At 31.2% G+C, this 24692-nt stretch overlaps 1 protein-coding gene across 4 annotated transcripts in view; it reads right to left on the bottom strand.

Moving 5' to 3' along the window:
• Window positions 1-24692, bottom strand: part of erbb3a (erb-b2 receptor tyrosine kinase 3a) — a 65992-nt gene that overhangs the window by 4725 nt on the left and 36575 nt on the right. Inside the window, exons 10-28 of one of the 4 annotated variants that reach the window (XM_005165701.5) lie at window positions 24597-24670; window positions 23695-23785; window positions 22511-22528; window positions 21537-21754; window positions 19892-20024; window positions 17971-18064; window positions 17723-17880; window positions 15625-15678; window positions 15393-15534; window positions 13252-13371; window positions 13038-13136; window positions 10516-10701; window positions 10267-10422; window positions 7527-7602; window positions 7294-7440; window positions 6809-6906; window positions 5584-5763; window positions 2454-2522; window positions 1074-1338 (exon numbers count right to left, since the gene is read on the bottom strand). In XM_005165701.5, coding sequence (XP_005165758.1) covers window positions 1074-1338; window positions 2454-2522; window positions 5584-5763; window positions 6809-6906; window positions 7294-7440; window positions 7527-7602; window positions 10267-10422; window positions 10516-10701; window positions 13038-13136; window positions 13252-13371; window positions 15393-15534; window positions 15625-15678; window positions 17723-17880; window positions 17971-18064; window positions 19892-20024; window positions 21537-21754; window positions 22511-22528; window positions 23695-23785; window positions 24597-24670 — 2378 coding nt within the window. 4 annotated transcript variants of the gene reach the window in all.

The raw sequence follows: 24692 nt of genomic DNA, 5'->3' as shown, positions 1-24692 counted from the left end.
GGCCTCACTAACACCACTTTCAACAGCAACCTAGCTTTCCCATGTGGTCTCCATCCCAGTACTGACCAGGCGCAGCCCTGCTTAGCTTCAGTGAGTGACCATGTGAGAGTTGCAGAGAGCTAGCTGCGACGAGCTAGCTGCCATGATCCTTTGAGCAGGGGAATTGTTTGGTATCATAGACTGCACTCAGTTTGGAAGGGCTCATCCCTATCTGTTCAGAGAGACCTTCCGAAGGGGTTAGGGCATAGTGATGTACCCTTCTGAATGGAACTAATGAACCTATGATCTATTGTCATTAGAGTCAGCAGCACAACATGCAAGCATTGTATTGCCCATAGTAAACATGCACCCTGACCGGCACGGATGAGAACAATTCAATTCAATTCAATTCAGCTTTATTTGTATATTATCTTTTACAATGTAGATTGTGTCAAAGCAGCTTCACATAAATGGTCATAGTAACTAGAACAGTGTGGTTCAGGTTTTAGTGTTTAAGTTCAGTTCAGTTCAGTTTAGCTCAGTTCAGTTTGATTTAATCATTACTGAGAGTTCAAACACTAAAGAGCACAGGCAAACAAGTCGTTTTTACAGTTTATTGGCACACAAAAGTGTTCTTGGATCTTCATATGATTACAGTTGAACCACTGAAGTCACATGAAATGTTTTGACAATGTTGTTTCTTTTTTTTTTCATGAGACTTTAAATGTCTCAAGACCATTGCGATCTATGAAGGATGAGAGAGCTCTTGGATTTTCTCTCAAATTTCTTCATTGGTGTTCTGAAGCTTAAAAAATGTCTCAGGTATTTGGAATGACATGAAGGGGAATAATTAATAAAAATAATAACATTTTCATTTTTATGTAAAATAACTCTAAAATCAAGCACTTTTAACTGGTGATAGTGGTAAAATTATGTGACTAACTTACAGTATGTTACAAAACGTAAACAAGGAAAACTTTTGCTCTCAAGCAAAACTCCTGATTGAATGGATTGTTATTGAAATAGCTGGATTTCATCCTCACAATTCCATCCCCCCACCCCCTAGCGCCCCCTTTTAATAAGTTAATTCTAACCTTTCTCTGGGCTTTCACCGAATCCAGGCAGCACATATTCATTCTGGTCTTCTTCTCCTTGAGTTCCTGTGGAGGTTGTTTCTGGTGGTCCTGAAAGACTGTCCCGCTGTGACATGTAAGCACTGTCTTCACGATGTCTGACCCTCCTTAGACTGCCAACGGATGAGAAGTCGTCATTCATTTCCAGTTCCAGCGCTCCTCGTCCCTCCGAGCTCTCAGAAACAGTGCACGCTGAGTCCAGACGGGACCGAGACGCCCATCCAGTCTACAGCAAACGAGGTGAATAATATATTGAGGAAATGTGGCCAATATTTTGTATGTAACATTTACACATAGACATCATCTATACACTATATAACTGCAGGTTAACTGTGTTTATATATATGGCTCTATTTTAATGATCTAGGCGCAAAGTCTAAAGCACAAAAGCATTAAGAGCGTGTTCAAATCCACTTTTGCTATTTTAAGGATGGAAAAATATGGTTTGCACCATGGCGCATGGTTTACCAGGGTTGTGCTTATTCTCTTAATGAGTTATGGGTGTGTTTTGAGCACAATGTGCATTAAACCAATCAGAGTCTCATCCCCCATTCCCTTTAAGAGTCAGTTGCATTGAGTCATGGCGCATTTGTTATTTACATGACAGACCTTGTAAGTGGAAAACTGAATGCTTCACTAGCCAGAAAACAGTTTAACAGACCATCTGCAGCGCGAGGATAAAGAATGAGCCTCCTCCATTTGGCCTCTTTACTTTTACTCTTTACTCCTTTACTTTTGTGGAGTAAGGAAACGGTGTTGTATGACTCCACTAAAGACATCCATTAGCCTACATATTTAATTCAATTTAAGCACAAAAGATTTGTTTCAAAACTATTTCTAAATTCAGTTCTAATTTCCAGCAAACGATTAATAAACAATAATAATGAAGTGTGGTCAAAAAACCAAACACACGTCCTATTCTTATGCCCCATAGGCACTCTCAGAAGTAAAGTACACAAGCTCTCACTGGGGTGGTACCTTTTTCTAAAGGTACACATTTGTACTTAAAGGGTTCATATTGGTACCTCAGAAGTATATATTAGTATATAAAAATTTTAAGAGGAACACTTTTGTACTTTTTAGGTACTAAAATGTATCCCTGAGGTATTAATATAGACCTTTTAGGTACAAATTTGTACCTTTTTAAAATGTACCACCCCAGTGACAGCTCACCTTTATTTCTGAGAGTGTGGTGATGTACTGTATATGCTCCAAAACCTGACAGGTGGACAAATATAAACTTGTCTTTATTGAAGCAAATCTAAATATTCATATAATAAATTATACTACTAATAATATTAACATTAAAAGGAGTTAGGCATGATTTGGTGAAGCACTGACCTGTACAGAGCTCTCCAGACCCGGAGTCATAGGTAGATATCCAGCAGTAGTGGATGGAGTCAAACTTGACTGGTGTCACAATAAAAAGAAAAGTGTCATAAATATAGAGTATTCTAATGCATGCTTTCACAAAGCCTGCACAGATCGTCTGAACATGTACATCGCCATTCAAGTTTGGAGTCAGAAATGTAAATTCTTAAAATACTTAAACTAATACTTGGATGAAATAAACTGCTCTACAGAGATAGAAGACATTTGTGTTACTAAACTTTACAATTTTTTCTTTTTGTCCCTCTTTTATGTGTAGATTTATTTTAAGATGAATTCGTGGGTCGCTATAAGATAATCTATGTATAATGTATTATTATACTTTTCCCTTTGTATTAATAGTATTACAATTATTATTCTTATAATAATATTTTTCTTCTTGTAGTTTTTCCTATTTGTTTACTGTTTTGTTCTAATTAATGTCAATTACAGTGCTCAGCATAACTGAGTACACCCCATTTTGAAAATTAATATTTTGTCCATTTCTCAGTGAATATAGCCAATGTATTTTGGTGCATTTAAACAAAACTGATTTATTAAACAGATATATTTATTAAAATAATAATTTAGTCACCAAACATATTTAGAAACTGAAAGAAAATACAATTAAATTTAAGCAAAATGTTGCTAAAATAAATTACAACCTACAAAATTTAAACAAAGTTTGCCCTTTTTTTTTGCTTCTCTTTATTTTTCCTCATTTTTAAAATTTGTATTTAATATTATATAACACATAAATTTGAATGTACTAGTTTTTGGACCGTTATCTTAAGTTATTTGTTAGATAAGCTCCAGATTTGGCTTCGGTACTGACTAAACTAATGTACATGGGCAAATATAATATTGTCTAGCTTCCTATTAAAAATATAAATTTAAAAGATGTGAGGGGTGTAGTTATATATGCTGAGCATTGTGCATCTGAAATGACCAAAAAAAAAAAACTCAATAAAAATGTTACAATTTCCAAACAAAATGCTGTTCTATTAGACTTTCTACTTCAAAAGATGGTATAATAGTTTTGTTGGTATAAACAGCCTAACAGTTTTCAACATTGTTAATGATAATAAGTGTTTCTTGAGCAGTGATCAGCATATATAAGGAGGATTTATGAAAAATCATGTGAACACTGGAAGAGTGACAATGAAAAATAACGGCAAAGTTCACCCAAAAGCTAAAATTCTGTTATGCTTTACTCACCTTTCACTTATTCCAAACGTGTTTGACTTTTTGTCTTCTGCTGAACACAATTGAAGATATTTGGAAAAAATGCTGGTTGCTGGCATCCATTGACTTCTATAGTAATTTTTATCCCTACAATGGAAGTTTATGTGTGCCAGCTACCAACATTCCTCAAAATATCTTCTTTTGTGTTCAACAGAAGAAAGAAACTTTCAAATCAGACAATTTTTGGCTGAACTGTCCTTTTATTTTAAAAATGCATTAAAAACTAAGTCACGAGACTGAATAAGATCTGAATAAAGAAATTAATGCAATAACAGGATTGAATCTGGAAATGTAAATAATTAATCATTTTAAAACTAAGCACTTGTGAATTTATTTTTCAGAAATGCCAAAAAAATGAGACATATTTCCTTAATACATTGCTAACAACTAGTAAAAAGGCCATTACAAAGAAATGACTCAAGGAAGATCCTCCATTTCTAGGTGAATGGCATGATATTGTATTTCTTTAAAGGGGTGGTCCACTACCATGTCATATTTGAAGCTTTAGTTGATGTGTAATGTAGCTGTGTGAACATAAACAACATCTCTGAATGTATAATGCTCAAGTTTAATGCAAAGGGAGACATTTTTAGCTTTTTAGGTTATGTGCAAGCGCATACAACCCGCGCAACAAATGGGCGTGGCCAGAGGCGCTGTAGTGCTGTACTGTAGTAGAGAAAGCTAAAATGGCATCCAAATGCTGCTATTTCCACAGAGCTTGTTCTGTTTCTGTTTTTGGGCTTCCAAATGACACGACACACAAAGAGAGAAAAGCTTACAGTTTAATTTTAATTATGCTCCAGAGAACTATAAAATATATACCTAGCATTTGACACAGGACAACTTCTAGAATCTTTCTCAATTCAGAGCTGGATTCGGCAAAAACTCTTCAAAGAAGGAGCAGCTCCAACCATAATAGACGAAGCTGTGGATTTTGAATTGATCTATTACATGCATAGTTTCTAGCATTAACGGTATGTTGTAGCGAGGACGTAAACAAAGGGAAATGCTGTTTGGCGCTGCTAACAATTTAGCTACAAATGATTCAGACAGCTAACAATGCTAACAGCTGCTCTGAATGACTGTTTACACAACGCAAAAGTGCGTACTAGTAGGGGCGTGATGCTTTTCCTGGTGACATAGAGCCAATCCGTGAATCACAGAACATTATGTTAGCTGACCAATCAGAGCCTCTAGAGGGCGGGCTTTCAGAGGAACTAGGAAATATGATAGTCGTTTTCATGTTAGCCAAGTAGCTGTATATAATCAAAGTAAGATACAGTGTATGAAAAAATAACGCGATTTTCTACAAGTGAAAAATGAGCACACATTGCTTTCTTATGAACACAACCAAGCCTTAAAAATACACTGTGGACCACCCCTTTAAGACCACAATCCTATAAAATTTCTTCATACTGGGGAAAGTGATTGAGAAAAAATTTAATGTTTTTATTTTATTGGGGTGCTTTTATTTATATATCTGGAGCTTTTCTATCTTTCATATTTAACCCTTTACAAAACTGGATCTGATTAAACAAAACTTTTTAATGTAAATAAGATGGTATCCGGTGATCATGGCACTTATATTGTCTGTCTTTTTGTTTTATGTTGTCTTTTGAAAGTGTTTATTGTTCTGATTTCTTTAAAAAGTGAAAAATAAAAAATAGATTTTTTTAACTAAGTCACTAATTTCAAATTATAATAACATTTCAGTTTTATTGCATTTTGATCAAATAAATGCAGCCTTGGTCAGCATAATAATTACAAATCCAACCATACCAAACTTTCAAATGTTAGCATATATTACTCTACTTTCAAATCATTATGCATTGATTATGGTCAACAATATATGACGTACCCGATGAGAATCTATACGCAGTCTAGAGAAGCTTCTAGATGGTGTTATATAGCGTGGAGCATCTATGGCATCCTCCAAGACTTCATCATCCTGGTCCTCCAGTGCCACCCCGAGAATGTCTATTTCAGTACCATTCTGATGAGTCTCATCTGAGGCTGAGTCTGGGGCTCTGTCTTCCTCCTGATGGTGGAACATCAACCAACAGCACTCATGTAAACACATTCAGCTACATCATCAATAAATGAAGTAAATTTTTTTATTATCTTGAGCAAAGGAAGCTGGATAATTTTTTTAAAACGAGTTGTCACTTTTGAAGCTGGGTTGCAATAAATTGATCAAACGTGACAGTAACGATATACTACTTTATTTAGTAAAGTGTTCCTAAATATTACTATTTAAAAGCATGCTTTAAAAATTCACATGGTAAAGGTTTAAACCAGTTTAAAGGTTTAAACCAGTTTAAAGAATGAGTAAAGTAAATATTTACATGCTTTTGAATTATCATGGTGATAAAACAAACAAACAAATAAAAAAAAATATAACAATAAATAAATAAAGTAATTAATTAAATAAAAAAATGTATATATAAACAAATCTAATTAACAAAAAATAAATTAATAAACAAATAAACAAATAAACAAATAAAATATTTATATGCTTTTAAATTGCCATAGTACTAAAACAAACAAACGAATAAATAAGTTAAAATAAAAAAAAAATAAACAAAAAAATGAAATAATACATAAATTAATTAATTAAGTTATTAAAAAATTAAATAAACAAATAAAAATAAATAAGCAAAAAACTAAAAATGTAATAAATTAATTAATTAATTACAATAAAAAATAAAAATAAACAAAAAAAATTAAACAAACAAACAAAAAATAAAATACAGTAACAAATAAAATATATTTGTATGCTTTTAAATTGCCATGCTACTAAAACAAACAAACAAACAAATCAAATTAAAATAAAATAAAATCATCAAATAATAAATGAATAAATAAATTAACTAAATAAATACATAGACAAACAAAAACTTAAATAAAGTAAAACAAAATGAAATAAGTCATTAATTAAAATTACAATTAAATTAAACAAATAAATAAAATAAACAAACAAACAAAAAATAAATACAAAAATAAAATATATTTATATGCTTTAAAATTGACATGGTAAAAAAAAGAAAAAAAAAATCATCAATAACTGAAGGAGTTTGACTTACTTTGATGACCAGGTAACGGTGTGGGTCTCGAGCCATTCGGGTGAATTCATTGGCCAGCTCTTTAAAAGTTGGACGTACATTTTCATCAATCATCCAGCCTGTTGAATATTTGCACAGAGAACAATATAGATAAGCCAATAGAGATTTATATATATATATATATATATATATATATATATATATATATATATATATATATATATATATATATATATATATATATATATATATATATATATATATATCCAGGGAAAAATTCTAATCCACTGCAACTTCAGAAATATGTTTTCTGAGAAAAATGGTGACGTGTTCAATACTTATATCCTATATCACATAATGATAAAGAAATCATCTTTATCCGATACAGGACTTCCAGGTACATTCTAAATTCCAAATGAATTTTTAATAATATGGCGTGTGTCTAGAAGATTTATGGGATCATGAGATCACTGTCACTTTGCATCATGGAAGATAAGAAGACTCACATTTGACCATGACCATGTAGACGTCAATGGTGCAGATTTGAGGCTGAGAGAGTCGTTCTCCTTTCTCTAACAGATCAGGAACATCCTGCGGTCGCATCGCAGAGTAAGGCTCTGCCCCGTATGACATCATTTCCCAGACCGTCACACCTAAAGATACAGAACCCTTCTATTGAATCTTCTGCTCCAGCTTCCAGTGTAGCATTTACATTTTATCTCGCAGCACATGAACTCACCGTAGCTCCATACATCACTCTGATGAGTGTATCTGCGGAACAAGATGCTCTCAAGGGCCATCCACTTTATAGGAGTCTAGAAATGACAAAACAGTAGGAATAAAGTCAGGAAGAGTGTAGTGATGACTGGTTTAAAATTAAAAAACATTATCTTTATAGATTTGAACTGTTTTTGAAGTGCCTTATGGTCAACAAGTCTTATTTATTCCTCCAAAGTGACACAATCCTTCAGATGTCAGTTTAATATGCTGGCTTTCTTCTCAATGAACATTTCTCATTATTATCAATCATTATCAGTTGAGCTGCTTAACATTTTTGTGGAAACTGTATTTATTTATTTAAATATTATTCAGCACAACAAAATGCTTTTTACCAAGATTCTGGGAAAAAATTAACAGAATTTATATAAAATCTAAATATTTTTACTGTCACTTTTGATCAGTCAATGTGTCCTTGATGAATAAAAGGACTTTGTCAATATATAGTGTGTCATAGTTTATATAAAAATGAAGCCGTATGACAATTTTCAGCGTTGATATTAAAACAAAATAAAATAAAATTAAATTAAATTAAATTAAATAAAATAATAAAATAAAATAAAATAAAATAAAATAAAATAAAATAAAATAAAATAAAATAAAATAAAATAAAATAAAATAAAATAATAAATAAAAAAATAAATAAATAAATATTATCTTGAGCAAAAGAAACTTGATTTGTTTTTAAACAAAACACATTTGAAGCTGGGTCGCATTAAATTGATCAAAACTGCAGTAAAGAAGTTCTAAAAAAGTTACTATTTATCTAATTATTATTTATTTTACTATATATAATTACTATTTTATATTCTATTTAATATTTACTCTAATTACTAAATATTACTTTTTAAAATCATGCTTTTGAGTTGCCATGATAAAAAAATATAATAAATTTATATGTTTTATATATTTATATGCTTTTAAATTGTCATGGTAAAAATGAAATAAATAAACATTTATTCATTCATTCATTTTCTTTTTAACCTTGTCCCTTTATTAATCTGGGGTCGCCACAGCGGAATGAACCGCCAATTTATCCAGCAAATATTTTACGCAGCGGATGCCCTTCAAGCTGCAACCCATCACTGGGAAACATCCATACACACTCAATCACACTCATACACTACGGACAATTTAGCCTATCCAATTCACATGTACCACATGTCTTTGGACTGTGGGGGAATTCGGAGCACCCGGAGGAAACCCACGCGAAAGCAGGGAGAACAAGCAATCTCGCCAACATATCCCAGCCGAGGCTCGAATCAGCGACCTTCTTGCTGTGAGGCGACAGCACTACCTACTGCGCCACCGCATCGCCCATTTTATTACAGTATATTATATTTTATTATATTATATTTATTATATTATATTATATTACAGTATATTATATTATATTATATTACAGTATATTATATTATATTACAGTATATTATATTATATTATATTATATTACAGTATATTATATTATATTATATTATATTATATTATATTATATTATATTATATTATATTATATTATATTATATTACATTACAGTATATTATATTATATTACAGTATATTATATTATATTACATTACAGTATATTATATTATATTATATTACAGTATATTATATTATATTATATTATATTACAGTATATTATATTATATTACATTACAGTATATTATATTATATTATATTACAGTATATTATATTATATTATATTATATTACAGTATATTATATTATATTATATTACAGTATATTATATTATATTATATTATATTATATTACATTACAGTATATTATATTATATTATATTACAGTATATTATATTATATTATATTACATTACAGTATATTATATTATATTATATTATATTACAGTATATTATATTATATTATATTACATTACAGTATATTATATTATATCATATTACAGTATATTATATTATATTATATTATATTACAGTATATTATATTATATTACAGTATATTATATTATATTATATTATATTATATTACATTACAGTATATTATATTATATTATATTATATTACAGTATATTATATTATATTATATTACATTACAGTATATTATATTATATTATATTATATTACAGTATATTATATTATATTATATTACATTACAGTATATTATATTATATCATATTACAGTATATTATATTATATTATATTATATTATATTACAGTATATTATATTATATTATATTACAGTATATTATATTATATCATATTACAGTGTATTATATTATATTATATTATATTATATTATATTATATTATATTACAGTATATTATATTACAGTATATTATATTATATTACAGTATATTATATTATATTATGTTTATTATATTAATTCAATTCAATTCAATTCAGCTTTATTTGTATAGCGCTTTTACAATGTAGATTGTGTCAAAGCAGCTTCACATAAATGGTCATAGTAACTGGAACAGTGTGGTTCAGGTTTTAGTGTTTAAGTTCAGTTCAGTTCAGTTTAGCTCAGTTCAGTGTGATTTAATCATTACTGAGAGTTCAAACACTGAACTGTGTATTACAGTATATTATATTATATTATATTATATTATATTATATTATATTATATTATATTATATTTTATTTTATTATAATATATTATATTATTAAACAGCGATCTGTCTGTGTGATGCAATCTATTGATCAACCAACTCAGAATCTGCCCTACCTTAATTTCATTGAAGAAGTATTTCTTTTCATCAGGATAGAGCAGGTCAGCGATGCCATAATCGGCTATCTGAACAATTAAATCACTCTTGAGCAGAATATTTCGGGCAGCCAGGTTTCTGTGCACCATCCTCTGCTCCTCCAGATAGTACATGCCCTAGAAGAGAAGCAGACGAGCAGTGATTTAGCTGTTTTGTGTGCTGGAAATGTTGGTAAAACTCAAAGCATGCATGTTCTCAGTGTGTCTGACCTTGGCGATCTGCACACACCAGTTCAGCAGCCTCTGCGGGTTCAGGTTGTCCCTGCGCTGGCGGATGTGATCCAGTAAAGAGCCCTGTGGACTGAGCTGAGTGACCAGCTGCAGACTGGCACCCGGACAGATGCCCAGGATGCGGACAATATACGCGTGATCCAGACTACCCATTGCCAACATGTGCTGCAGGACAGAAAAGGCATCATTATTAGGCATGTGTGGTTTTTAATCTTTAATCTGTTGACTTATATTCATGTGCTAAAACAATAAAACTAAGGATAAGATTACTTGGCAGCAATCTGTTTAAAACAGAAACGTGTTTTCCATGACAGGCCAGCAGGTGGCATTTTTACACAGCTCCCTGAAATACTTGATTCCGATTGGTAACTCATGACTTTACAAGGTATGTTATTCCCAGATAACAACCACTTAAGCTAATAACACAGGTATTACAAATCATCTTGAGTGTTACTGAATACATTCATATGTGTGTCTGTGTGTGTACAGGTTTATGTGGTTTACAAGGACATGTAATTGTATAATAACATGGCTTTGACCTAGTTGTACTATTTTATGGGGGTTTACGAGGACATGTCTTCACATTTAAAAATCACATTTAACAAGGTCTTTTGACATTACAGGTTTAATGTGAGGGTTGGGTTTAGGAGTAGGGTTAAACCATGTAATAAGCCAGTTTTACAGTATAGCTTTATGCCTACGAAGAGTCCTCATAAACCATATATACAAGAATGTGTGTATGTGCTGATGTAAAGAAATTAAACTTATTTTATGTTAACTAGTTCAAAAGAAATATTGCACTTTTCCTCAAACCTTGATTTAAACTGATATACTTTAAAAACTGACAAAACACTAAACTATTTAAATTAAGTTTGTTAATACTAAAATATCACTAAATGGCATTAAAGAATGGGTAAAATTCCAACGCAATCTCACGGCAATTCGTAACTTTTTGATTTAGTGGCTAATTCGTATGAATTTGTACGATCTGATTCGTACAATTTAGTATGATTTGCTCATCACCCAATGACGGCTGGGGTTAGGGGTGGGGTCAGGTGCCATGCCTCCTTTTTAAAATCGTGCATTTTCATTCGAGCCACTAAACTGACAAAACGTAAAATACTAGATCAGGCTGTAAAATTCTGTCAGAGTAACTTGTCACCATAAATGAATAAAAATAACATTACGTCTATGATCACATTCTTAGATTTTTACATAATTTTGTAAGTTGAAACAGTAATATTGTTGTACATATTACTGCAGTTTAATTACAATTTAGTTAATCCACACTCAATGGCCACTTTATTAGGTACACCTATCCAACTGCTCGTTAACACAAATTTCTAATCAGCCAATCACTGGTCTGAAAAAGATCAAATATCCAGTGAGCGGCAGTTCTGTGGGCACAAATGCCTTGTTGATGCCAGAGGTCAGAGAAGAATGGCCAGACTGGTTCGAGTCAATAAAAAGGCAACAGTAACTCAAATAAGCACTCGTTACAACTGAGATATACAGAAGAGCATCTCTGAACACACAACACGTCCAACCTTGAGGTGGATGGGCTACAGCAGCAGAAGACCACACCGGGTGTCACTCCTGTCAGCTAGGAACAGGAAAGTGAGGCTACAGTTTGCACAGGCTCACCAAAATTGGAAAATAGAAGATTGGAAAATGTTGCCTGGTCTGATGAGTCTCGATTTCTGCTGCGCGTTCAACAACATGAAAGCATGGATCCATCCTGCCTTGAATCAACAGTTCAGGCTGGTGGTGGTGGAGTAATGGTGTGGGGGATATTTTCTTGGCACACTTTGTGCCCATTAGTACCAATTGAGCATCATGTCAACACCACAGCCTACCCGAGTATTATTGCTGACCATGTCCATCACTTTATAACCCATCTTCTGATGGCTATTTCCAGCAGGATAACACACCATGTAATAAAGCTTGAATCATCTCAGACTGGTGTCTTGAACATGACAATGATTTCACTGTACTCAAATGGCCTCCACAGTCACCAGATCTCAATCCAATAAAGCACCTTTGGGATGTGGTGGAACGGGAGATTTGCATCATGGATGTGCAGCTGACAAATTTGCAGCAACTGTGTGATGCTATCATGTCAATATGAAGCAAAATCTCTGAGGAATATTTTCAGTACCTTGTTGAATCTACATCACGAAGGATTAAGGCAGTTCTGAAGGAAAAAGGGGGTCCAACCCGGTACTAGTAAGATGTACCTAATAAAGTGGCCGGAAAGTGTATTTTTTTATATATATATAATTTAGTTCTCAATAAGCATTTATGATTATTATCAAAGTTAAAACAAAAATGTTTGTACCTAATTTGTTAGAGAAGAGTTCAGAAGAACAGCATTTCACTGAAATCTATTCTTTACTGTCACGTTTAACCATTTTAATTATTTCATCCTTGCTTATTGCAAATATTAAAAGACAAATAGTTTACTTTGGAACAGAAATGTATATAAGCGATTGTGTTTTTACATCAGTAATTTCCTGAAAGGTCTGTCGCCCCGTGCGGTCCTGAATAGTCTTGATGGCCACGGGAATCTTCACCGTGTCTCCCTCTGGTATCCAGATGCCCTGTGAACACACAGAAGAGGAAGGAGAAACATTAGGAGATCACCTGGAGAGGAAGCTTCGGAAAGTGATGCCAGTTATTTGCATATAGGATGAGCTCAGGTAATGAGAGCAGTACCTTGTGAACCGTCCCGAACACTCCAGAGCCCAGAAGCTTGATCTTCTTCAATTCAGAAGTTCTCAGAATCCGAGCATGAACTTTCACACCTTTCTCTCCGGGTTCCAGCGGTTCAAAGCTCTGAAACACATTTTTTTTTTCAATTTTTTTTTTCTCCAATAATTTAACAGTTCCATCATTTTACACATTTTTTACATCCTTTTACCCTTTTTTCTACCCTCACCAACAGAGGCAGTTACAGTTAGATGTTGCTATCATAAGTCCAGTAAACACAAATAATATAAAAAACACACATACAAAAAATAACAGTAAAGCAACAACATTAATAATAATAATAAATAAATAAATAAATAAATAAATAAATAAATAAATAAAATAAGATAATTGCACTTTTACCGTGCGTCTCACCACAGTGACCTTATTCATCCTCTAAAACACATTTTCACATTCAGAACATTTAACAACAATTCAGTTTCTGTAAATGGAATTTATTTTATGCTAAAACACATTCTACCTCTCAATATAATTTGTCAGGCTCAATAAAATATTATGTAATTGGAATTATATTTAATTTCAATCTTCACTATGTTCAATGTTTCAATACTTCATACAAAAAATATATTTAAAAATGTCTTTCTATTGATTCAATACAGTGTGGATGGAGATCTAAAGTATTTGTTGCTGAGGCAATTATATACATTTGTAATATTAGTTTGTTCTGGTGGTAGTCATTTCCTGTAGGGTTTCCTAATTTTAAACATCAAATGAAGATTAAAGTCCAGTGTTAAATGATCATGTATTATCATGAAAACAACAGAACATTTATTTTATTTTAACATTTATTTATTTAAAAAATCTTTTATTTTTTTTTAAATATATATCAGAAATACAGAAAATTAGCTAAAATAGTATATAGTTTTAGAAAGTGCATTTAAATAGCATATATTCACCATATATATTTGAAGACAAAATTATTATTAATATGTATGATTTTCCTAAGTGATGCTTAATAGGGCAAGAATAATTTCAAAGTTCTTCCTGTTACATTGTTCTTCTGGATCAAGTCTTTCTTTCTTTTAGATGTGATGTAAAAAAAAATAATAATAATAAATATATATATATATATATATATATATATATATATATATATATATATATATATATATATATATATATATATATATATATATATATATATATTTTTTTTTTTTTTTTTTTCTTGCATAATTTATATAAAAATGTATATGTGTGTGTGTGTGTGTGTGTATAATATATATATATATATATATATATATATATATATATATATATATATATATATATATATATATATATATATATATATATAATTTATTATATATATATTTATATATATATTTAAATAAACTTTACAATTTTAAAAATACACAAACAATATTTCCAATAAATATAGTAGTAAAATATTTAAATATATTTCAGCAGATAAATAGTTGAAGATAAAATTATAATTAATAACTATTTAATTTCCTTTTTCTTTAATATTTTCTAAGTGATGTTTAACAAAGCAAAGAAAATAATTCAGTATTTCCTATTATATTTTTCTTCTTGAGTAAGTCTTCTTTTAGTTTTGCTGGAATAAAAAAAATATTTAAATATATTTATTGTCTACAGAATAAATCACTGTTGTCCAATGACTTTCCTAATTACCCTAACCTGCATAGATAACCTAATCAAATTATTTAAGCCTTTAAATCACACTTTAAGGTGAATACTACACTGTAAAACCCAATAAGCTAAGGCAACTTAAACCATTTGAGGAAACTGATTGCAACAAACCATTTAAGTATAAAAAAATCAATATGAGTACTGTGAACTTACTTTATTTAAGCTGAAGTACTGAGGTATTTAATTAACTCCTTACCTCATTACCTTGAGTTCAAAACTCTTTTTAAATGAGCAGAATTAACTTCCAGTCAATTTTGGGTTAACTACATTCAATTCAATTGATAAAGCTGACTGTAGGATTTTACAGTGTAGTAACTTGAAAAATAACCAAGAAGATTTTATAAAGTGTTGGCAAAGACAAAAGAAATAACATATTAAATCTTTAAACCCTTCATCATGTTTCATTCAGTCATTCATAATAAGTTTTCTACACACACCTCTCCGCTCTGCAGGTATCTCCTCATGGCTCGTTTTCTGCGGATGGAGAGACTCCTGCGGTAAAGCACACTCAGCACAAACACCGAAAACGCGAGCAGGACACAGAATATGACGCTCAGCACGATGGCGGTGACCGGCAGCCTGTAACGCACAATATTAACACCATAATGAGCTGAGCTGACGGGAAAATGCAGGCGATTCATGAAGAGACCAGCAGAGGGAGACTCTCACCCAGCGCTGGACCTGGACGAGTCCACACAGTCATTCTGACCCGGACCCAAACACCTGACACACACACGCAAAACACAGCTTTAGTTTATCAGTCATGTTAAAGATTACAGTCACAGTGGCATGCACTATTGTTCAAAAAGACATTCCTAAAATGAAAGAAGTGAGCACCTTTATTTAGCATATGTTTTAGTAAATTAAGAAAAATTAACAACTTTTAAGCAAATAAATAAATAAATAATTAACAAAAACGTAATTTTCCTTTTTTTATGTTGTTATTGAAGTTGTTTTTATATTTTTGGTAATATGTAGTTTAAGTAACAATTCACACCATTTACTACTGGCTTATTACATTCTGTTATTAAGACATTAACTATTTATTAGCACTTAAGTATTAGCACTTATTAGCACTTAAATGTCTTATTTTAAATACTTAATCCTACACAATACCTAAAGCCAACTACTACCTTACTTACTAAAAATAATATTGAGCTAAATGGTAATGATTTGTTAACGGTTTGTTATTAGCGTGAATTGTAAATTAAAATAAAGTGTACCATATTGTTACATTTGTCCCTGTGGATTTTGATCCAGAATGTTAACTTTGGTGTCATTATTATTGTTTTTTATTATTATTCTGTTTTAATGACCTCTGTACAGCATTTTGGTTGCAACTTCTGTTTTTTTTTTTTATTGTGCATTACAAGTTAATAAACATAACTAAATTAAACTGAACTAAACTGAGCTAAGCTAAACTTCTGTTAATATTTCTGTTAAAGTTTTTCAGGTAGCACTGTTACTTAATTTCAGGTGTTGTTGCATAATGTCATTGCACCAGAATGAGAGTAGTTTCTAGACATTCTAGAATTCATTCAGAAGAGTCTAGCTTTAAATACAAAAATTTTAATTATCATAAAATTCGAAACATCAAATTTGTTTTTTAAATGTTTGAGCGAGATGCTAATGGTCTAATCCGATTCAATGATCTATGCTAAGCTATGCTAAAAGTTCTGACTCAAAGATCGTCTGAATTAATTTAAAAATGTTAAAATGCAACTCTTTTACTTTAGGGGAGTTGTATAACGAGCTTATTTAAAAAAAAAAAAACAATTTTGGGACAAACAAGCAAGGAATGTGAAAACTGTGTGCAGATTTTGAATAAAACATAATTTTAAACACAAACTATAACAATATAAAAACGCATGCATATTTGCTTCCTCACCACAAGGTGCAGCAGGCATGACAAGGTTGGCATTTGTTTGAGTGAGATGCTAACGGTCTAATCCAATTCAATGATCTATGCTAAGCTAAGCTTAAAGTGCTCTCACAAGACTCGAAGTTTGACAGAACTAATTTAAAAATAGTAAAACTCAACTGTTTAACTTCAGGGGGAGTGTATAATGAGCCTATTTCGAAAAAAGAAGTTGCCATTTCTTTAAGCGAGATGCTAATGGTCTAATCTGATTTAATGATCTATGCTAAGCTAAGCTAAAAGTGCTTCCACCAGACTCGGCAAAAAATTGGTAAAAATGGTAAAACTCAACAGTTTAACTCTAGGGGAGTTGTAAAATTTGCCTATTTTGAAAAAAAGTGGAGTGTTTAACAATTTTTGGGGCCAAACAAGCAAGAAATGTAAAAATCATGCATAAATTTTGCAATATGAGAGTTAAACAGAACCAGTCGAACAAATATAATCACTAGCATCAAATATATACATATATAAATTGATGTATATTTGCATCCTCACCCCAAGGTGCAGATGGCATGACAAGGTCAGCTTTTATTTGAGCGAGATGCTAATGGTCTAATCCGATTCAATGATCTATGCTAAGCTAAGCTAAAAGTGCTCCCCCCAGACTCGAAGACCAGCTAAATGGATTTATAATGGTAAAACTCAACTTGTTAACTCTGGAGGAGTTGTATAATGAGCCTATTTAATAGAAAAAATGCTTAACAATTTCTGGTGCTAAAAAGCAAGCAATGTGAAAATCGCATGCAGATTTTGAATGCAATATGAGGGTTAAGCAGAACCAGTTAAACAAACATAATCAAAAACACAAAATAAAACAATATGAAAATGCATGCATATTTGCTTCCTCACCCCAAGGTGCAGTTGGCATGACAAGGTTGGCATTTGTTTTGTCTATTAGGGAACTTATAAATGATGAGTCCATTTTCCCCCTGAACTCCCTCTGGACAGGAGGACACACAGTACGGGCCGTCCTGCAGATGAGCACACGCTTTGCACTCATCAGAGCCCTGCGAGACCAGCGAGATGGCATGTTAGTCAATGAATCAAACAATAACTGCAAACAGACAGCAGCTTTTCATCAGAGGACAGTGTGTTACCGGTCCTTTGCAGGTGTCTCCGCTGTCTTGAAGCGCACACTCCTGATGACAAGCCATACACTCGTTTTTAGGGCCTGCGAACTCACGCTGCTCACTGTGAAGAGCAGGACAGAGGATTCAGACAGCACCATCACATCACAACACACACACACACACACACACACACACACACACACACACACACTGGAGATCAGAGTTAATTACTCATTTTAGTGTTTACTTGAAGGGGTTGTTCATAAGACTGTCATGAAGACTGTCATAAGCTTTATAACCATGACATGATTGAAAACAAATTATATGGGCTGAATATAAACAATATTGAATTAATATTCAACTTAATTTGTTTGTTTAAATTCAGCCCATATCAATTGTTTGCAACCAGGTACCTTAAAAAACATTAGTAAATCTAATGAATGACTTTCTTCTCTTTATTATTATTGTTATTATAAATATTATTATATGTTTTATTATTATTATTATTAATATGATTATTATTATTATTATTATTATTATTATTATCATCATCATCATGATTATTATTATTATTATTACTATTATCATGATTATTATTATCATAATGATGATGATTATTATCATCATCATCATCATCATCATCATCATTATTATTATTATTATTATTATTATTATTATTATTATTATCATCATCATCATTTTTAATGTTATCATCATTATTATTATTATCATCATCATCATCATCATCATCATCATCATCATCATAATCATCATTATTATTATTAATATTATCATCATCATTATTATTATTATTATTATTATTATCATCATCATTATTTTTAATGTTATCATCATTATTATAATAATAATTATTATTATTATTGTTATTATTATTATTATTATTATAATTATTATTATTATTATTATTATTATTATTATTATTATTATCATAAATCTTATTATTGTCATAATTATTAATGTTATTATGATTATTATTATTATTATTATCATCATTATTATTATTATTATTATTATCAAAATTATTATTATTATCATTATGATTATTATTATTATCATCATTATTATTGTTATTATCATCATTATTATTATCATCATCATTATTATTAATATTATTATTATAATTATCATCATCCTTATTATTATTATCATCATCATCATTATTATTATCATCATTATTATTATTATTATTATCATTATTATTATTATCATCATCATTATTATCATTATTATTATTGTTATCATTATTATTATCATAATTATTATTATTATCATGAATCTTATTATTATTATTATTATCATGATGATTATTATTATTATTATTATTATTATTGTTATTATTAGTAGTAGTATCATTATTATTAGTAGTAGTAGTAGTAGTATTATCATGATGATTAAGTTATGTTGTCTTAGTAAAGTCAAGTTGTCATGACAAAGACATCTCAAACTATGTAATCTTTTGCATTTAAAATGACAGTTGTCAACATTGTCAAAATCTCCTTCATAAATCTCCTCCAAAAACTGGGTCCCAGTAATTAGCATTCTTCAAAATATCTTCTTTTGTTTTCAACAACAGAAAAAAGAAACCCTAAACGCTTTTAAAATAAATGAAGGATGAGTAAGTGATGAAAAAATTTCCATTTTTTGAGTGAACTGTCCCTTTAAAACACCACTGTTGTCTGTCTATCTATCGACAGAACACACATCAAAAGTGCACACTAGGTGTGTCTCAAACCACTCCTTACTTCACTGCCCAGGGTGTTGACCATTTCTAAGCACCTTTTTAGAGTCAAAATCATTCCAATGTACTGAAACTATCATTTCAGAAATTCCTACATGCAGTGGTTGCTCAATACACGGGAATTGTAAGCTGGTCTGCACAAATGCAGTGCCCTTGTTAGTGTGTGTTGATCTGCGGTCGTTCACTCACCCGGACATGAAGTTGCAGTCTGGTACACATGTTCCTCCTCTTCTGAAGTTCTTGCAGGACAAACACTGATCGGGTCCCGGACCCCAGCATCCCTCAGAGGAGCACAGTGGGTCACACACATGGCCTTCTAACTCTGCACACACACACACACACACACACATAGGCACACATTGATATTTATGAAAACAAAGATTAACCCCAGCGCTGCATCATTTAAAAAAGTTATAAATCAATCCTTAGATGACAGAATTGTTGGCGTCTTGATAGACAAAAATGTAATTAATGTTAACTGCCGAAATGATCACTATCTGTAACATTTTCTTCTGCTTTTGACTGATGTCTTCACCAGCATCGGTCCTGTTAATAACTACCAAAAACATTCATCAATGTTGGGGATTTGACACACTTTTGTGTCGTGTATGTTTCTGTGTGCATCTACACTGAATTAATGTGTGTTTGTATAGTAGGAAAAAACAGGAACAAGAGAGCGTGTGCTTTCAGTAGACAAGAAATATTATTTTAAGAGAAAAACTAAAATATTAACATTGGAAAAACTTATTATTTCTAGCCTATAGTTTAATATTTTTTCATGCTTATACAATGACTTTCTGTTATTTTGCTGTTGAAGGCTGTGAGAACCTTGGAAATAATTCAGGGTATAATTAAAGTGATCAAAACCAGCCTGAAATGACTTTATATACGCTTTCCTTGAAAATAACTGCAAATCTTCATCAACCAATCATAAGTAAGCATTCAATAGCCTTGTAGTATAAATGGTTTCTAATAAATACTGCAATACTACATAAAAATAAACTTTCATATACAATATAGCATATTAATTACATATTGAAAACGTCAAGATTTTTCCAAGTAAGTATATTTCTGAAGAATCTGTTGACATGAAATTGAACCCCAAACATACATTTAAACAAAATGAGAATGTGCAATAACAATGAAAGGAGAAAATTCTGAAAATTCTGAACTAGTGACATGTATTTACAATGAATAAATGGCTTTTTTGGGCGATGAGAACGCCTCTTGTATGGAGAATGCAGTCGTGAACATTTCAAAAGAGTCTAAAACTTATGACAGTTCTGTGGGTGTTGGTGAACTCTGACCTTTAGCTCTTATTTTCTATTAGATTCAAGTCAGGTGATTGGCAGGGCCGTTCTAGCAGCTTTATTTTCTTTTCTGAAACCATTTCAAAGTTTCCTTGGCTGTGGGATCATTGTCTTGCTGAAATGTCCACCCTGGTTTCATCTTCATCATGCTGCTAATGTAGTTTGGGACTGAAGCAGCTGATATTCATTACACTTACTGTATGAGCGGTAGGTGCTAAATTACTACTGAGAGATTTCAGCTGCTGTCTGGGCTTTCCATGACTTTTCATGCCTCCCTTTCTTCATGTGTTTAATACTTTTGTTCCCTCTGTCATTTCATTTTATTATACATAATTTATTTTCTAAAGTAATCAGTTTTGTTTTATTTGGCTGCATGGATTTTTTTGGTTGTTGCTGACATCTGTTGAAAATTTCAAGTCAACAGCACCTTTAGAAAAATGTTTTTAAAGTAAAATAGGGACGCATTCAATATAGTAGTTCAGACAGCCCATAACTCAAGGAAAGCTATCTTCAGAAGTACTCACTGCATTGCTCCTGAGGGCGATTCTCCTTGATGTCCAGTGATTTTTGGCGGCGCAGGGCTCGCGGACCGCTGCCGAACAAACGCGTCCAGTTCACAGTGTGATGATAACAGAGCTGTGTGTTTCCTGTGATGTAGATCCCTCCATCACTGATTCGCTTCAGAGAGCGAAGGCCCAGAGACTTCAGCGTTGGGATCTTCATTACCAAAAGAGAATAACCCCTGAGAGAGAGGGAGTAAGTGGAAAAATACTCAAGATATATCTTACGAAATTGCATGTCATGAATTTACTCTAATAAACAAAAAAACATTTTCAAAAGTGATATCATAGAAGAACCCTTTTAAGTTCCCCAAAGAACTAATTGGTTTGCTTCAGCCATGCATTTCCATGATGGCTTTATCCACATCATATAAAAAATAACTTTTCTGGAAATCAGGGGTGCGTTTCCGAAACCCATCGTTACCCAACTAAGGTGGCAAGTTCTATTGTTAAAAACATGCACAGTTCGTTGATTGGTGTTTCTTAAATCCAACAAACATTCGAAAACTTGTAGACTTGCAACTATATCCCTATATCCCTCTGGTGGATTCTCAAAAACAAAAACTGCAAAAAAAAAGAAACGACCTCCTAGGACATATTTGGGGCTCTCCAGAAATGTATAGGCCTACGTTTTCAGAATGAGCCTGTGTTACAAACAATGCATTCAGCCACGAGTTATGTCGTTGTTTGGGAAATGCACCCCAGGTGAAATCTTGACAGTAAATGAGTTTATAATCTCCACATCAATGTTTCCCATGCAAGATTTCCAACCACCAATCTGAAGCTTAGAAACACCACACCACAGGGCTGATTGTGAAGCAATGACAAATCATGCAAACTGTGAAATTTGAAATTTGAATAAGTTTGCAGTATTTATTTTTAAAAAGCAGATAAAGAGAGAAAATAGAGCAAAAAAAAAAATCCAAATCCAATCCTACCTCTTAGAGCTCACTCCTCTGGAGGAAGAATAAAAAAGCGGCATGCAAATGAATGCTACATAACTTCTAGAGACTTGAAATGTTCAGTTTTCTAAAAAAGCATTTAGTGATGATTGTCAATGTAAAAACTACAGCTAGAGGTCTGGATGATTCCCTAACATTGTTGAATATTATTGTAAAAAAAAAAGTAAACTAGGCTTGTTTTTGTATCAATTGCATTCGATAATTAAAACAAAATTATTAGATAAACACATAATCTACAGCAAAATATAGTCACGAATTAACAAATTAAATGTTTAAAACTCCTAGTAGTATATACATAAAAAACAATGATAAATAAAAATAATATATATATATATACATATATATATATATATATACATACATATATATATATATATATATATATATATATATATATATATATATATATATATATATATATATATATATATATATATATATATATAACAATGATAAAAAAAAAATATATATATATATATATATATTATATATAAAACAATGATAAAATATATATATAAAACAATGATAAAATATATATATAAAACAATGATAAAAAAAAAATATATATATAACAATGATAAAAAATATATATAAAACAATGATAAAAAATATATAATATATATATATATATATATATATATATATATATATATATATATATATATATTACAAATATACACATCAAATGACTAAAACCTAAAGAAAAACAAAAATGCAAAACACAAAATATAAAGATAAAAGGTAATTCAGAAAAATAAAAGTGCATAAATAATAACAAAATAACATAAATAAAATAAAATAATGAAAAAAATAAATGACTAGGCTAGGTCTATATACTGTATATGTTAAGTACTGTATTTACCTAATAGTTTTTGTAATAGTGTGTTTAATTTAGCTAATAGTTGCACTTTTTATTGAATTGAAGTACCAAAAACAGCAAGTATAACAGTATAAAACTCTACAAGAGGGAATCTTTTTAGCATTGTGTCAACGTGTCGAATGCCTGTGTTTGCACATTATCAAATGAAGTATACTTTGGGAATATATATGCGCTTGACTGTGAGTATATTATAGCCTTTACTGCTCTAATTAAGAATCTTTTTAAAAAACTCTCAGTGCAAATATTAATATAACATGAATGCTTTTTACTCCATGCTCACCTATACAGTGTTCTTCCCTGTATTGTTGCTAGATTGGAGAAAACAGAAAGATCTTCCAGCTCTTCAGGCCAAGATTGAATACTCAGAATGTCTATTAAGCAGATCGAGAGGTGAGTTAGACCGAATCAAGATTTTTATTTATCACAAACAAATCATATACAACACGCAATAATACTTTATGGATGATGCATTAAAAGTGATACGGAAAAGACTGAATGTAGAGTGCAGAATGGCGAACACACACAAATACATGTGTACTTCTATTGCGGTTTATGAGGACACAAACTTATATAATGACTTAAGTATGACCTAATTGTACTCTATTAAGCCGGATTATGAGGACATGCTTTGTGTCCGTGTAATTCAAAATTCCTAACAATCATAGTTAACAGGGTCTTTTCACATTCAAAATTTGCCACAGGTTTCCTTTGAGGGTTAGTTTTAAAGGTTTAAAGTACAGTAAGGCTGTACAATAACCACATTGTACAGTATAAAATACATATTTGGGCTCTACATAGTCCGAATGTATTATATACTGTAAAAACTGCTTATTACATAATAATAATAATGCATTTTATTTAAAGATGCCTTTCATGACACTCAAGGTCACCGAACAGGACAGCTAAACAATAAATTCAAATAAAAACACAATAAAAACAATAGAATACAATACAAGCGTTAAAAATGCATGGCGATTCCTCACTCCTATCCCAAAAACCAACCCTCACAAGACAGAAAATCTGAATTTTTACACTTTCAAAATACTTCATTCTGGATGATTTACGAGCCGTTTGCCTCAAGGGGACCAAATTAAATTTCCACAAGGTCACAATTTACTGCTATTGCTATCCTTTATTGGGACATCTGGTCTCCACAACTTAAGCAATACAAGGTACACACACCTGTGATCTCTCGGACAGTGTTGAAGATCTTAAGTTTCTTTGGATCCAGAGCACTGATGTTATTATAACTGTCTCTGTGGAGGGAAGAGAGACATG

This window comes from Danio rerio, chromosome 6 (assembly GCF_049306965.1).
Source record: "Danio rerio strain Tuebingen ecotype United States chromosome 6, GRCz12tu, whole genome shotgun sequence".
NCBI classification, from domain to species: domain Eukaryota; kingdom Metazoa; phylum Chordata; class Actinopteri; order Cypriniformes; family Danionidae; genus Danio; species Danio rerio.
Note: the sequence above shows the minus strand (reverse complement) of the source record. Positions and strands in the feature narration are given on the sequence as shown.